A 17,523-nucleotide genomic window follows, 5' to 3' on the forward strand; every position below is an offset into this window, starting at 1 on the left:
TGTGAGTCCCTTACAGGCATCTGTACTCATTTATATAGGTTGCCTGTATGCAGCTCCATGCTACTCTGAAAAGGTAAACAAATAATCCTTCACCCTGTACTGGGATCATCACCCTTGTGAAAGAAGCCAAAAGGACACAAACCTTTTCCGATATCTGTTTTTTTTTTTTAACTTAGACTTGAAGGTAATTGGATATAAACAGACTCGTCTATTTACATCTATTTACTAACATAAAACTCTTGGTCAGATCCGCCTAAAAAACAGAGAAGTGGATTTGATCAGAATGCTGTGTGAAAGTGCAGTAGTTTGTCTTTTCTTCTAGGTCACGGGTCCAGCTGTTGTCAAACTATAAGTCCCATGAGGCATTGCAAGACTGTCAGTTACAAGTATGACTCCCAAAGGCAGAGATGGGACTTGTAGTTTGACAACAGCTGGAGGGCCGCCAGTTTGACAACCAGGGGCGGACTGACCATTTGACTTGGGCACTGCCCAAGGGCCTGGGGTCAGTAGGGGGCCCCATGAGATGCCCCTGGTACCTTTTTCATAGGCTTTTTTGAGTCTGGGCAAGGATACAGGGGCCCCATGATCCCCTATTGCCCAGGGGCCCCATGAGTAGTCAGTCTGCCCCTGTTGACACCCCTGGTCTAGGTAAAAATACTAGCCTGATGATAATTGTGCTATTAATAGCAATTGCTATTATTATTATTATACAGGATTTATATAGCACCAACAGTTTGCTCAGCACTTTACAATATAAAGGGAGACAGTACAGCAACAATACAGTTCAATACAAGAGTGTCAAGAGGGCCCTGCTCCTTGGAGCTTACAATCTAGGAGGAAGGGGCTGGTGGTACAAAAAGTAATAACTGTGGGGCATGAACTGATAGGAAAAATAGAAGATTTGGTTATTAGCTGAAGGCGGGATAGGCTTCCCTGATAATAATTGTGCTATTAACAACAATTATTATTATTATACAGGATTTATATAGTGCCAACAGTTTTCTCAGCGCTTTACAATAAAACGGGAGACAATACAGCAACAATGCAGTTCAATACAAGAGGGATAGGAGGGCCTGATCCTTGGAGCTTACAATCTAGGAGGAAGGGGCTGGTGGTACAAAAGGTAATAACTGTGGGTGATGGACTGATAGGAAAAATGAAAGATTCGGTTATTAGCTGAAGGCAGGATAGGCTTCCCTGAAGAGATAGGTTCAACGACGTGTCGGGGAGATTGACTTCAATAGGTTTTCAAAGATCGCATAAACGTTGGCAAAGTAGGTGATAGTCAGATAGATTGGGATAAAAACTTCCAGAGGATGGGGAAGGTTCTGCACAGAGGTCCTGCAGTCGAGCATGGGTGGACGCAGGAGCGGACTGACCATTTGGGCACTCAGGCACTGCCCGAGAGCCCGGGGTCAGTAGGGGGCCCCATGAGATGTCCCTGGTACCTTTCATAGGCTTTTTTGGGTGTGGTTTGAGTGTGGGCAAGGACACAGGGGCCACATTATCCCCTATTTCCCGAGGACCCCATGAGTTGTCAGTCCACCCCTGGGTGGAGGAGACAAGGGAGCTAGAAAGCCGGAGGTCATGGGAGGAGCAGAGAGGACGGTTTGGGGGATATTGCAAAGTTTACCTAACAAAGGGCAGTCTAAGGGGCAGAAAAGATGCAGCTTTATGGCACGTTCACACTAGCAGATGAGTGGTGGTAAAACCTTAAGCTGAGCCATGTTTTTAACTCCACCCCCTTTAGCTGCAGAGGCAGCGGTCGGGGGTGTGGCTGTGATCCTTTGCTTTGTGGCTGCGGCAGGAATGATACCCCCCATTGCTTTCAGTGGATGCAAGTGAATGGGGCAGCAGCTCTGCGGTGTGCTACTTTGCTAATGGGCAGGGGGTTAAAGCACACACCTCCTCACTGCCTGTCAAATGCTCTCTGAAGAGTGATCCAAATGTTGTGTGAACAAGCCCCCTTAGAGGCATTTTCCATTTTTTTGTTATGCCTCTGAAAACAGTATTATTTCAGCCGCCATCGCGTAAGTTAGATTTGTATTGTAGCATTCAGGGGCATAAAAAAAGTCCCAAACCTGCATTTGGAGAGGAGTGTATTAGCACAATTTATGCAGATATATATGCGTCTATGTGCGTAAATTAATTCCACTGGCCAGAATAAGTGAATATTCTGGCCAACAGAATGATTTTACACGCATATGCTTCTAAACGAGTGATTTTTTTAGTTTTTTTTTTAAGCTGGATTTCTCTGCCAGCTCCTGGCAGAGTAGATGGGAGTATTTTAATACGCCTGTGTGCATTAAACCTAACAGTCTCCAATCTACGCACAAGAAAGCAGACATGCAAAATCCATGTGCAGCACAGCAACAATGCACCTGTTCATCCTACGTCAGATGGAAGAATGGTATGCTCAGCTATACCCTTCCCATTGTAAATACTTCCTGTGTTACATTCCCAGCACACAGCTGTCATCCCTATCTGTATGTAATGGAATGGCGATGAATCTGCATACATTTCCATATATCCTCCATGTATCATAAATAAATGGTACACCTGTAAACAAAATGAATGTCATGCTGGTCTTCTGCTGATCTGGCCCAGCCTACTGCCTGGTGGTCTACATACAATCCTACCTTTAAATAGCTGCTGTTCCAGTGAAGACTGTATTTCCTCCAGTTGTCAGGGAAGGTTAATGATAAACCGATCCAAGGCCAGCCTCCCCAGCAATGAGTGCTGTGTGTTCAGCTGTCAGCCAGATCTGATCATACTGGGAATGACTGGAGAGGGAGGGACTGTACGCAGCATGGACTCAGCAATCACAGCCCCACACGCTCCTTCCTATTTCGCACATCTCTAGAGACTGGAATACACGCCTAACACAATACTGGAAGGCTCAGTTAGTAACGCTTCTAGTTAAATAAAATATTGCCGCATTCGTACCAGTTTCTTGTGGATTTATTAGCTCTGGTTCTTTTTTAAGCAGTGGCAGTTACAGCATGGTCATTTACAGAAGCAGGCAGTTAGACATACATGCACCATCCAGCAGCCATACATACTGCAACCTGATTGTACAATCCCTGTAATATCTCATCAAAATTTAACCAAAACAATGTAATATGAGGACGAACCTATATAACTCAATTGATTTCTATCCAGGCTGTTACATGATCTCATTTTTGGTAGATCTAAAAGGAATTGTACAGTTTGTACAATGTGTGGTCAGCAGAACCTTGCTGATCAAGGTATGTTTAATATTATTATACAGCGCCAACAGTTTGCTCATCGCTTTACAATATAACGGGAGACAATACAGCTACGATACAGTTAAATACAAGAGGATTAGGAGGGCCTGGTCCTCAGAGCTTACAATCTAGGAGTTTATAAACTTTCTGGTATTCAAGGAGCTAAAATAAGCTCCAAACTGTTATTGTAGCCTTGAGCTTGCTATGGATTTTTACAGTTGCCAATCAGCTTTCAAGTCAATGTGATCAGGGGAGGTCTAGAGTCACCTGATCACCTTTATGAAGCTGTAAATGTTTACCCCTCTCCTCGCTGTCAGTGTCCATGATGGTTCCCGTGCAAACCTAGGTCCATGGTAAACTGCCTCAGCTTTGAGTGCAGTAGGAAATTAAGGTGTTACTAAACCCACAACAGTAAAACTCAGTCTGTATATGCAGTAAAACATGCTTGTTATACACACTGTGGAACCTAAGGGGTTAATCCTCTGCATTGTGTAAAAACACTGTTTGATCCTGTCTTCTCTGATCCTCCCCTTCTTCCAGTGCCCCCATCGTATCTCCTGATAAGTGTGGAGTCACTCTGCACATGCTCAGTTTGGTGTGTATTGCTAGAGAGCTTTTTTTTTGCGGGGGGTGCATGTGGACAGCATAGGGCCAATCAACACTGTCCAGACAGAGGTCAGGGGTCCTGCATCCTGCTAGAGCAGGAGGTTGTGGGAGGAGCAGAGAGAACAGTTTGGGTGATATTGCAAAGTTTACCTAAGTAAGGGCAGTCTTAGGGGCAGAAAAGATGCAGCTTTGTGGCTCGTTAACACTAGCAGATGAGTGGTAGTAAAATCTTCAGCTGAGCCATGTTTTTAACCCCACCCCCTTTAGCTGCAGATGCAGTGGCCAGGGGTGTGGCTGTGAGCATTTGCTTTGTGGCTCCTCCTACAAACTTTAACCAGTGCTTCCACTGATAGAAGTCACAAGACTAATCTAACTGCTTATGAGAAAACGTATTTAGCAGTTTATATTTACTAAAATAATTGCATTTCCATGTTCTGCGTACTGTAGGGGACCAGATATAGTGAATGCAGGGTCCTGGGTTTAGTAACACTTGAATGAACGTCCATTCCCTGATCCCGTCTGTGACTAATGAACCCAGAAGCAAAATGTATTGTCACTTTTGCATTCAGAGCTGTCATTCCCCACAACTATAGTTGGGGAAGCGGCTAAACAAACATGAACTGTGCTTGATTAGCTGTAGAACAGGGCAGAGGAAACATTGGAGGTCTAAAAGATCCGTGATGTCTCCATAAAGAGAACCTGTCACCTAGCCAAGCTATCACATATAGGGCTCATTAGTCCCCTTGTTATAGCAATAAAGGTAGATGTAGAAAAAAGTGTTAAAAATAAATTATCATTAAAAATCACACACCCCGGTTCAAATACACAGCGTAGGGCATGCATGTTTATGGGAACATAAATTACACCACGGGTGAGGTTTAGTTGAAAAGGTCAGAGTGAGAGCAATAAAACCAGTGCAATCATTAATAGTTAACTCTAAACTGATAACCTGTAAAGGCTTTTAAAACGTGACCCTTGGATATTTTGGGTACAATCATTTTTTGAGATTTCACAGGCGCACACAGTTTTAAGGTACAAGCAATTAAAACGATTGACCCAGTAGACAAACTGAGTTCACACGAGTACAATGTTCATGAAAATATAGGCTCCATTCTGTATGACTCCAAAGTCGCCTGAGTTATTTTATTTTTTCCCTGATCATTTCCATGTGTTTTTCCCACGGTCAATTGTCTGTTATGCCTTATGGTCCTCATTTGGGACCTTTATTATTTCACCTTTCCCTTCACTCCCATATTCCTTCCATTTACTAATTATGTTATGGTGTATTATCTATTGTCTTCTCATCTAATTGTTTGTTTTGGAATGTCTGTGGCATTATTGTGATTAGCACATCAATTATCTGTTTGTTGTTTTTTGCTAGTCCTGTAGCCAAGTGTGGTGCTGTCCTTATAATTCCATATTTTCTAGTAGCGGCGCAAAAAGTTTTTTTACATATGTTAGTCCAATTGGCTGATCTTTTGTCTATGGCCCGTTTAAAAACAAACCTGTGAATTGTCTATGCAGGTGAAGAAAACTTGTTTGTATTAATGGAGCTCTTGCAGAAGGTAATAACTGCTTAAAAGAACCACTGCTATGAAAAATGTTCTGGTAACTACTATATAGGGCTAATACAGGGGTTGGACAAAAAAAACGGAAACACTACATGTTTGCAAATGCTGCAAAAGTGACTGTAGAGCTCAGTCTCAGTCTTCACAGGACTGAGCCTGGGTTCACATATATGCGGTGTGGTATATCGCATGTGATTCGCACAGGAACCGCACCGCATTCCTGTGCGAATCACATGCGATTTGTGTCCGGTGCGAATGGAGCCATACATTTTCTATGACTCTAATCACACTGCACCCACACCAAAAACCGTGCAGGACCCTTTTTTGGCCCATACTAGAATCGGATCGCATGGGTATTCACATCTATGTTATCTGATTCTGCACATCACACTACGTTTTGCAGACCGCTGTTGGGGTGTTGTCAACTTAACATACACACCCGCAGTGGTTTGCATGAATGGGGTGAGATTCTGATGCAGTGCAGAATTCGCACTGAAAATGCTGCAAATTCCGCACCGCATCAGTGTGAACCAGGACTCAGTCTTCAGGGGACAGAGACTGAGCTCTGCAGTCACTTTTGCAGCAGTTTTCTTATTCCGGGTCACAATCCTGTGCAAATCCTATTTTTCTCTTTCAGTCAGTTGTAGCGCTTATACTTATCAGACAATGTTTTCCCAGAAACTGTATACGCCATCATAAAGTTTGATATTGTACCTCGTGACACAGCAAATAAATTGGCAACTTCAGTCACAGAGGCACCAGCTAAGGGGGCACCAACAATTTGCCCTCTTTGAAGCTCTGACATGACTCCGTATTACTAGCAGTGTGCAATGAAAGTGAGGCTTCCCGCCTGTTATCTAGGTGTCTCATCACACAGCGGAAGCAAAAGAATGTTACGTCACTTCCACTTTCAATGGGAAACATGTTGTCACTTTGATACCTGAAAATCATGCAGCGATTCCATTTTTTTGTCTAACCCCTCTACATGTAATGGTAGCATTAAATATATTCAAACAGATACTGCATTTAACAGCAAGCTCTGATTTTGTAGCTAGGCCCCTTTACCTTTGGTGAACTGAAAAACAAAATGTGGAGAGAAAATAAGTTTAAGGTTGTAAAGACTAAAATATTTTTTTTAGTTATAAACATGTTATACTTATCTGATCTGTGCAATGGTAATGCACAGTACAGCTCGGCCCTGCCGCTCACTCCCTTCTCACAGGATTTGATTGACAGCAGCAGGAGCCAATGGCTCCCACGCTGCCTCACTGTCCTGTGAATGCAGGGAGAGAAGAGAGAGATGCTACAGAAGAGCACAGCACTGGATCAAGTAAGGACTCAGGGGTAAGTATTTGTTGGGCCATACAAATACTGGGAAATATTTGACCTTAATGCAGGGAATTCAATGAATGTATTGTCTTTACAACCACTTTAGTGACACCAAATGATATTCTTATTTTCCAAAAAATCCATACACATCCACTACTTAATGGCCCTTTAATCAATTTTTCATTACAACTTTCTTACTGTGTTTTTCTACCTCCTTGTAACACCTTCTCTAAGCTCCAAAACCTCTCCTTTTCCCCTCCAGTTCTGCTTGTTTGGAATGAGCCGTGTGTGTTAGTTGCAGTCATGTGCACTGCTCTATGCACACTACAAATCCCATAGTCTACCGTCCATCTTGGGAATGAGCAACAGAGGGTGCCTATTTTCCTACATACAATGGGACCATGGACAATGTAGCCACGTTCTAACAGTAAGTCAGATGGCAGCAGCAGAAAAAAGGAGTTTGTAGATTTGGAGGCAGCTGAAAGCAATAGAAAGTGCTTTTCTGAGTTAAAGTGGTTGTAAACCCTTACATATACCCAGTGAAGTGACTGGGCTTAGGTGATACACAGAGATTAAACAAATCCTCCTACATAAATTGTACCTGTCTATCTACCTTCAGTCTTCTCTTCTCTACAGCCATTCAAAGTGCTGAATTTTAAAGCCTGTCTGAGAGTGCACAAAGCAGGGGGCGGAGAGCTGCGATTACATTCTGCAGAGGTCAGTGAAAAGAGCTGAGAGAGCTGATTGGAGAGAAGAGACACATCCCCCTCCACACAGCTCATAGGAACTGAGCTGAGGCCACTGGTGATTCCTTCCCTGTCACCATTTTTCTCTTGGTGTCAGGAAATCTTGTCAGAAGTGATTCATACTGATAGCAGAGGAACGAGGCAGCAGACAGAAATGACACTTAGTGCTCTTAATTGAGACAAATACACACTATAGAGGGATATGCTTTGTTCATATTTCACGTCTGAGGTTTACAACCACTTTAAGAATACATACTTGAATAATTAAATTTTTTAAAGCAGAGTTTAGTGTCATTTTTAATATACTTATCATTCCCCAGCTTCTGCCCAAGGCACCACCATCCTTCTGGCCAGATGCCAGGAAATGTTTCTGGGCAGGGTGCAGTGTGGTATGGCGGCGGCAGAGATCACACAGAGACCACGTAATATGAACTGTATATTGAAAACATTCCAACAAGGTACAACAAGGCCCAGTGAGTGCACACAGCCGCCCGGAGCCACTTACGAGATACACAGCAGCGATTCTGTAGCTTGAACAATGCCAACAGCTTCTGCAATGAGGAGCGGGAATGTGGTCTGGCTAGTCCAACCCAAATAGGAGGCTTCCTCAGTGGACATAGCGTAGTCCCTTTGCTTTTCCTACTACTGCCACTAAGTGCTGTGCTAACAGAAAGGAAGCTACACTACCCATGTGCGCCAATTCAGGGGGACAGGGGTTTAAATTAGCTCTGTCCTCACTTAAAATGGCCACGGAGGCCACGCAGGGCCCAGTGTCCAATCGGACAGCTGCTCCCAGGTGATTGCAGGAAGTCATAGAGGAACTAGGTTCAAATCCTTCCCCTTCTGTTTTGCAGTTTTGGTTTAGCGCCACCTACAGTGGGGTGTACAGACTGCACCTGCCTACATGTTGAGTAGCCAAAAACTCACAAGGAGATAATCTCACACTGTACATGAGTGTCATCTCACAGGATTTGTTCTACTTTGCTAACCTCGGACATTACCGGAAGAATCATGTTTTCACCCCCTGCAGTACAGAAGCTGTTATATATATATATATATATATATATATATATATATATATATATATTAATTAACTTTTTTCACTGCAGTTTATTTTTAGCAATGGGACCATCAATAAACAGGCAGACCTTGCTTACAGTGCAAGGTTAACTTCAGTACCTTTTTTATTGCATATGCCTCCCTTTTTTACATTTATGTGCAGACCAAGCACAGGTGTTGGGACAAATAATCACACTGCCAGGGATTCTGAGCCAGTTTCACAAACAGTTTAAAAAAAAAAAAAAAGGTTTTTTTTATCACAGGAAAAAAAATAGATTGTTTAACTACTATCCCTCCAGAAGATTTACCCCCCTTCATGAGCAGGCCATTTTTTGCTATTTCAACTGGTAATTGTGTGGTTATAAAATGCTGTACCCAAACAAAATTTCTGTCCTTTTTTTCACACAAATAAAGCTTTCTTTTGGTGGTATTTGATCACATCTGCGGTTTTGCTTTTTGTGCTATAAACAATAAAAGACTGAAAATTTTGAAAAAAAAAATATATTTTTCACTTTATGTTTTAAAAAAAATATCAAATAAACTCAAAGTTAGGCATAAATTTAGGCCAAAATGTATTCTGCTACATGTCTTTGGTAAAAAAAAATCTCAATACATTTATATTATTGGTTTGTGTGAAAGCTAAAATGCCAGGGCAGTACAACCCCCCCCCCCCCCAAATGACCCCTTTTTAGAAAGTAGACACCCCAAGCATTTTGCAGAGAGGCATGTTGAGTCTATGGAACATTTTATTTTTTGCCACAAATTTTTTGAAAATGACAATTGTTTTTTTTACTACACAAAGTTGTCACCTTAATGATATATTGCTCATGCATGCCAAAATAGGAAGCAACGCAAGATTACGTTGCTTTGCCAAGAGCTGCAGGTAAGTGTGGGTAAGTGTTGGCAAGTAGCCAAACAGGCTACTCTTAAAAAAAATTTTTTTTCAATTCTTCATATGGTACTTTTTATAAAAAAATTTTAACATTGTCTTAATGATTTTTAAAAAAAATACTTTTATCAGAATAGTACAATGTTACCATAGTAACATTGTACTGGTTTGGGGGGGAAGTATCAGAGATTTGGTTTTTTTTGTTTTTTTTTTAATAAAGATGATTTCTCCTGCAATGCAAAGCTTGCTGTCATGAACCAAACTCATTCATGAACTGACAGCTCAAGATACTGATCTGTGATTGGCTGGAGCTGGTCACATTGTACAGGGTGCTGTGATTGGCCCCATGTATCATGTGACAGCTGTAGGTCAATCACCGCTCACCAGGAAGAGAAGCAGAGCTGTTATGAATGAGATTGATTCATAACAGCTTTGCTAACATAGCGATCACATGATCATCGGGTCCCGTTCACCAGGATCTTCATTCTGCTGTGTCCGCCAGACACAGCAGTCGCGGGGGGGGGGGGGGATAGCGCCGTGCAACTACTCCAGTGTGTGGCGCCCTCCTGTGTTCATACAGCCAGAGCGACATATGGGAACGTCGCTTTGCCTGTAGCTGCTGCCCGCTCACAGTACATTGCAGGTGGGCGGGAAACGGTTAAAGAGTAACTCCACTCTTTTGTTGAGAAAAAGAAAAATAATTTTCCTCTAGGTGATCTACTGTATGTATAGTGCAAGCATTTTAAAAACAGTTTTCTGCAGATTTCTAACTTTTGTTATTCTGAAGAAGCAGCTGTTTGTGTGACTGTGTCCATGTGCAGCGTGAATCTGTATGGAGTGGTTTTATAATTATCAATCAGATGCTGCACCTTCAGGACTCTAATGAAGAAAGTGGCAGGGTCTGCATCCCTATAGATGTGATTTCCCTTTGGGAGTATCTTACCAAAAATGACTTTTTTTGTTGCAGAGGATGCCTGAACTGACTTTTATCTTAGTTTATACTTCTGGGAAAATTAGTGATCCAATCACACAAGCAGGTAATGACATCTAGGGGGCATTCTGTACACCATCTATGTACAGAGCACTTCCAGGTAGCCATATTGCATTGCATTTTACAAAAAATTACAGTTCTGCAGATTAAAAAGAAATGGAAATTTTTAATAACATTCAATTACAATATGGCTTGTATTGCAATTGTATATGCTATATTATTATTTTTTTTTCCCCACGAAAGTTGAATTGCCCTTAAATCAGCTCTGGCTTTATCTCTAATAAACACATATACATCCAGATGCACATGATCTGGTTGTTAAGCACCCTTTACACGCTGCCAGGACGCTCAGTGGACAAAAGAAAAGGATCCTAGTAATCACTATGTTTATTGTCCAATTGCATTTTACCAGATAATTAAATAATGTCTGAGCAGATATCAGTTTGCAAAGCCAAGGAGTGACCCAAGCCAATTCAGTCTATACAGACAACTGTTTGCTTATAACTGGCACATGTATGGGCAACCTTACTGAACAAAGCAATACAATGAACAGCTTCAAGGTGGAAAAAGGCAGTAAGCAGATTTGAGTTCATTAATGCCCCATCAACATAAGTGGAACTTGCTGGAATTGACCTGGTAATACAAGATCTAGTTGCCAGGTCATTACTGGAATGCCTGTAATAGGGCAGCACTGTGGCTAAGTGGTTAGCACTTCAGCTTAATAGCACTAGGGGTTGTTAGTTTGAATCCCAACCACAGCACTAACTGCCTGGAATTTGTATGTTCTCCCTGTGCTTGTATGGGTTTCCTCCAGGTACTCTGATTTCCTCCCACACTCCAAAGACATGCTGCTAGGTTAACTTGCTCCTCTCTAAATTTGCCCTAGTATACAAAGGTGAGTTAGGAACCTTAGATTGTAAGCTCCTTGAGGGCAGGGACTGATGCGAATGTACAATATATATGTAAAAGCACTATATAAGTACATGATAAAAACAAAATAAATAATCTCTTGGTCGGCCAACATAAAATGGGTACATGACATAATTGTTATTGTCACATGCTACGTTGCCTGTCGTTGTGCCATACAAATACTGGGAAATATTTGACCTTAATGCACCATTATTTAGAGGGCATGTACATTGCATCAGTGCCAGCCAGGTGAAGAACAGGAATAAAAGAAGTGGGGCACAGACTTGTGCAAGATGTAGGAAACATATCAGACCTGCATATTTCTCCTTCTTTAATTACCTCATCCAATCAGAGAACCCCTTGTATTCATTGTACAAAATACAGGGCATTGCATGAATAGTGGTGGAGCAGAGTGCACAATCAAAGTTGTTGGGAAAGGATCAAAACACCCCACATCAGATTGGGGATTGGGCTAGGACAGTCTGCCCTCAATCTTTTCATTGTGATATATGTGCTCCAACTTTGAAAACTCTCATTTGAAATATATTTGAAAATGTGTGCAAGCGAAAACCCTTGTTTTAACGTGAACTGTTAGACATGGTTCAAATATATATATGGACCTTACTGTATATGTGCTCCAACTTTGGAGACTCTCAAAATTTATAGAGTTAGGACTGCAGTACACTGGGGTGCCGTGATGTGGCCTCTACAGTGTATGCATTCATTTGCAACTGTATGCAAACTAAACCTCTTGTTTTAACGTGAGCTAACAGGTTAATTCATTATTTTGCAGGCTGGCTGGTAAGTGAGCTGGGAACTTTTGTTTGCTGCTTTTTGTCAGTCGGGGAATTGCAGCGGCCTGTTGTGTTGAAAGAAAGAACTTGATGCTCATATTAACTGTGGACCGTTATTAGTTTGTCATTGGTTGCTATGAATAACAACAGTTTTATAATTGGTTTCAAAGAGTAAAGTATTTTTTCATCAATTTGCTACAAGTAACAGCATAGTTATTGTTTCTATGGGTAACAGCCCTTGTAACACTTTTTGTCTCATTCACAATTTGTGTTACAGACCCCATTTTGCATTCCAATGCAATCCCATTTTGTATTAATTTCCCTCTCCTCCAAGGGAAATCTCAGGTTGTGGGCATTGTATCAGTTACCAGGTAGGTGTATGCAGTGTGTAAACATATACATAGTGTTAAATAAAGTATATACTTCACTGTGCCCTGAGCAGAGTATATACTTCTGACTCTTAAACTGTGTATGTTACATACACCTGACCCCTGTTACACTGTGCATTACCCACTCCTGACCCCCACACCCTGTACATAACAAATCTGAACCCTGCAGTATGTACGTTAGTCACCCCAGACCCCTGCACTCTGCACATTCCATACTTCTGACCCTGAAGTCTGTACATATGCTCAGGTTTTAAGCCCTTCCCAATGTTAGCACCTTTATAGCACACCTATCATTCACCAAGGTGCGTTTCGCACTCTGCTACTAGCCCTGTCCATCATTCCATCACTTACTCCACCCCCAATCTCAGGAATTATGATTTTCAAAAGTTCCCAGGAATGCCCATCAGTGAAATAAGAATGCTGCTGATTGCTGCTCCTTACCTTCCCTAAGATATTGTTCTGTGCTGTATTGATCACCAAAGTAACATTTGAATCATCATTCAAAAAGTCACTTTTTGAAATAGCCACTATACTATTTTAAAGCTGATCTTGAGTTAAAAAGCCAACTACATGGATGAAATTCTTTTATTGGTTTGTATTTCAGTCTGATTCTGAGATTTACCCATCCCTATCAGATAGCACAGCCAGATTGGTTACCGCATTTTTCTATGCAGCAGTTAGGTAACACAGGTAGGTTACCTCCCTGCCCCCTGTCTATGATTTGACAGTGACAAAGCATAAGAAGACTGATATGGCCATCTTTCTATTGTTTCCCATAAGAATATTCTTTGATACCACATGTTAATACATGTCTGACCCTTCTTCCCCCAAAGTACCACTGTGCAGCTGATTACAAGAGGCAGGTTCAATTCATTGATTTATACAACGTACTAACTGCGTTCAATGCCCTACTCCGGACCTCAGGCTCCTTTAGTGTACCCACTTGCTTTTGAGATCCTTGCTGCCAGTATTTTGTGGGGTTTTTTTTTTTGGTTTTTTTTCCTGGGTCCTCTCCTTTTTCAGGCTTTGGTCTGGTGGGTGGTCCCTGATGGTACAGAGAGTGGCACTGACATGATGACGTTAGCACCACTGTCTGCAGCAATACATGTGATGAATCAGGGAATATGTCCATGATGACTTACATTCACAGTATCTCCTCAGTTGTCTCAGAAGAAGTGTGGGGGATTGCTCTTTATTCTGGTAGTATTGTAGTACTGCTTTTTTGATTGTTTTAAACCTCCAGAGGGATTTAACAACAAGTAAATAGCCAAGAGTCTGGATTTCGGGCCAGTTTACACCACAGCAAAGAAAGGCGTGTTTTGTGCACATTTCCCGCATTGCGTTCAAAACGCACTGCCTTTGCAATCTGCTGTTGGTGCCAATACACTGTACTGTTAATGGCACCCCAAACATAGATCCCAAATGCAGTGCAACTTTAGAAGCTGCATTCTTTTTCCAGGTTGATGACTTGCTAAGTAGTACAATGCTTTGCAAATGTATTCACCCACCATATGGATTTTTTGGGGGAGTTGTAACATGTGATGTACACAACATGCCTGTGACTTTGAAGGTGAAAAATCTTTTTTTATTGTGACATAAACAATAATTAAGACAAAAAACAGAAATCTTGAGTGTACATAAAAGTGTGTGGGTGAGGCAAACTCACCCTACACGTGGACTGTGAACATACTCACTAATGCCCCAATTTAGGCAGGGCTGCGGACATGTGAAATCAACATTAAGGCAGCACTTCGTATTTAAAAGTGAACCGTTCACCTTGCATAGTTACACATTTAAAATTGGAGGCTCCTTGTTGTGAGACACTCTTTCCCGTGGCACTGTATACCTTATCTTCTTGAATGGAGCATTTAGGGGTGAACACTGTACAGCCTAGCTTTGCCTGCTACCTCACACCCAGTGACAGTGAAGGGGTCCCGCTGTGCACTAAGCATGGAACTCTGTACCTGCACAAGTTAACTCCTCTTTCTCTCCTGCATCTACGGCTAGGTCTATGGTGTCTCCGTACCTTGGGTTAGATCTTAAAAGCTTTAGGGACACCGACCCCCTTGCTAACCAGAGGACCAATCACCGAGACAGAATATGCATTGCCTTTTAAATAATCTGCTAATGGATCCCTTTCAGCTGCTGAAGTCAGAGAATCATCCAGCCATCTTCCTCCAACCCTAATATTCTTTTGTATTAATCATTTGTGTGGTTTTATTAAGAAGGGGATAGTTATTCAGTTTAGATTTATGATATACCGTATGGTGGTTTAGGTATAATTTGTTTGCAGTTTTATTAATATTATATTGGTAAACCCCTTTTAATAATTAACAACAGCCTGTTGAATCCCAATAAACTTTTTTTAATATGTTCTTTTATGTGTACGTTTCCTATTTCCTGTTTCATCCCATGTTCTGAAAAGAGTTTGCAACAGCATTAGGCAGGCGACATGAAGACCAAAGAGCTCTCTACACAGGATGAAGACAATGTTGTGAAGAAGTATTAATGAATATCTCAGAGCTTAAACATCACATTCTACAAAATAGAATATGGCACCACTACAAGTCTGACAAGAGAAGAGGCTACCCAGGAAAACTCACAGACCAGGCTAGAAGGGCATTAATCAGAAAAGTAACAAAACCACCAAAGTTAAAGTGTTACTAAACCCACATCAATAAAATCAGTCTGTATATGCAGTAAAGCATGCTTATTATACTCACTGCGGAACCTAAGGGGTTAATCCTCCGCATTGTGTAATAAGGTTGTTTGATCCTGTTTTCTCTGATCCTCCCCTCCTTCTACGGTCCCCAATCCATCTGCTGATAGTACAGAGCTCTAGAACACTGCACATGCGCAGATTAGTGTTTATGACTAAAGAGGTTGTTTTTTCTTTAGGCGGGTGCATGTGATTGGCACAGGACCTATTAGCACTGTCCAGACAAAAGGGGTCATGCAGCCTCATAGGACAGTCAGAGCAGAATGAAAACTCCTTCTACAAGTTTTACCAGTGCTCGGCTGGACACTGATATTTGTCACAAGACTGCTATATACTGCTGATGAGAAAAGGTATTTAGCAGTTTATATTTACTAAAATAATTGCATTTCCATGTTGTGTGTACTGTGGGAGACCAGATATAGTAAATGCAGGGTACTGGGTTTAGTAACACTTTAATACTGAAGGAGCTGCAAAGATCCACACTGGAGTTGACAGCAGCTGTCTATAGGACCAGATTAAGCGATACAATCTACAGAGCAGGGCTTTATAGAAGAGTGACCAGAAAAACACCATTGCATAAAAAAAAAAAGAAGAATACACATTTGTAGGTCACCAGACAATATGTGGAAGACTCCCCAAACACATGGAAAAACACCATCCTCACAGTGAAGCATGGTGGTTGCAACATCATGCTGTAGGGATGCTTTTGGTCTGCAAAGGCTGAAAAACTGGTCGATATTAGAAGAAAGATGGATGGCACTAAATACAGGGAAATTCTTGAAGAAAACCTGTTTTAGTATGCCAGAGACTTAAAACTGAAACGGAGGGTCACCTTCCAGCAGGACAATGGAGAACTATAATGTTCCTAAAGGTGCAAGGCAAATGTATTAAATTTTAATAGCTGAAAGTACTTAAATTAAACAAAAGATGTAAGCAGTGCATATTTAAAAAAAATTTGCTATCATACATATTGTATATATATATATATATATATGCTAATCTTGATCTAGAGAAAAACCAAACCAACTCAGTATGATACCAGTGTACCAGTGCATTTTCAAGAACACACGCAGAAACATAAACTCTAAAGTAAGCCATAGGTGATGCAAATTTCTTTCCAATCACTGGTTGCAGGAGAGAAAATCGCTTGATTCCCCCCATCAGCACTGGCTGACCCTCCTACAGCGTTATTGTGTTCTACTGACACAGAGCCTTCCCTGCGGGAAGAACACTATGATCACTGTTAGTGGCTGTAGCCACCAGCAGAGATCGCATGTAAAAAATCCAACAGGCTGGTTGTACTGACATTGATCAATGGATTAACTTCAGCACAACCAGCTTGCCCATAGATGGATCAAATCTCAGTCAATCTCTGCTGAACAGGCCAAGATTCGAACCATCTATGGCCAGATTTACAGGTCGCTATGACATACAGTGCCTCTAGGTAATACAACTACTACTGTACTTTATATTTACACCTGCCTCCATAAAATAAGAAACACAGGATAAATAGCATGAATGTATTAAATGACCATGACTATAAACATACAACTGTTTCTTGATACTTACATCCCGCTTGTTAGAGGTCTCTGGATGCTTATCCTTCTGTTATCAGCCATGGCCAAGTAAAATCTGAAATATGTTTCTAATGTATTCTTGAGCTGGTTTGCTTCAGAGCAATGTCTTCCTCATTCTATTATGCTGACACAACCAGCTGTGCTGCATTTTCTAGCTACCTGTACCGGGACTTAGTTGACCTGTTTTTGAGTGTACTTCCTCGAGGACAGGTTTAAAACCCAGACATATCCTTGAACACAGTGGGACATAACATCAGAAATTTATCTTCATAAGAAAAAGAGTTTAAAACATAATACAATGCTGAGAAATATGAAAATCACTTGATCCAGTTGTTCAGAGTACATTCCTGTAAGTGATGTATTTTAAGATTTTCATTTGTCATAGTAAACATGTGCTTTGGGTCCAAGTTACAGCCACATATGGTACATTAATCCCAGAAACAAAAATTTTATATTGTAGCTTACCAATCCTTAAATGTGGTGGCTGCATTAGGTTTCTTTTTTAGACTTCTTTTTGTTTTTGTTTTATTTTCACACCTTCTGTCTTAAATGGAGGCGCAACAGAGGCACCTTTGGGCAGCAGCATTGTCAATCTGTGGAGAGTAGAGGAAAGTAGAAAAATAGGGCTGGACCTATAGAGTTATCACACTGATATTGCCATCTTAAAACAGAACTTCGCCCTAAAGCGGAAGTTTTGCT

At 41.4% G+C, this 17,523-nt stretch overlaps 1 protein-coding gene across 1 annotated transcript in view; it reads right to left on the reverse strand.

Annotated features, from left to right (window-relative positions):
• ARHGEF37 (Rho guanine nucleotide exchange factor 37) overlaps window positions 1-16,881 on the reverse strand; it is a 122,894-nt gene extending 106,013 nt beyond the window's left edge. The window contains exon 1 of the mRNA XM_089659441.1: window positions 16,817-16,881. Coding sequence (XP_089515567.1) covers window positions 16,817-16,866 — 50 coding nt within the window. The 5' untranslated portion in view covers window positions 16,867-16,881. The remainder of the gene's footprint in view (window positions 1-16,816) is intronic.
• Between the last annotated feature and the right edge of the window lie 642 nt (window positions 16,882-17,523).

Source organism: Staurois parvus, unplaced genomic scaffold (genome assembly GCF_062004578.1).
Source record: "Staurois parvus isolate SC_StPar_1 unplaced genomic scaffold, SC_StPar_1.0 ptg001158l, whole genome shotgun sequence".
Lineage (NCBI taxonomy): Eukaryota > Metazoa > Chordata > Amphibia > Anura > Ranidae > Staurois > Staurois parvus.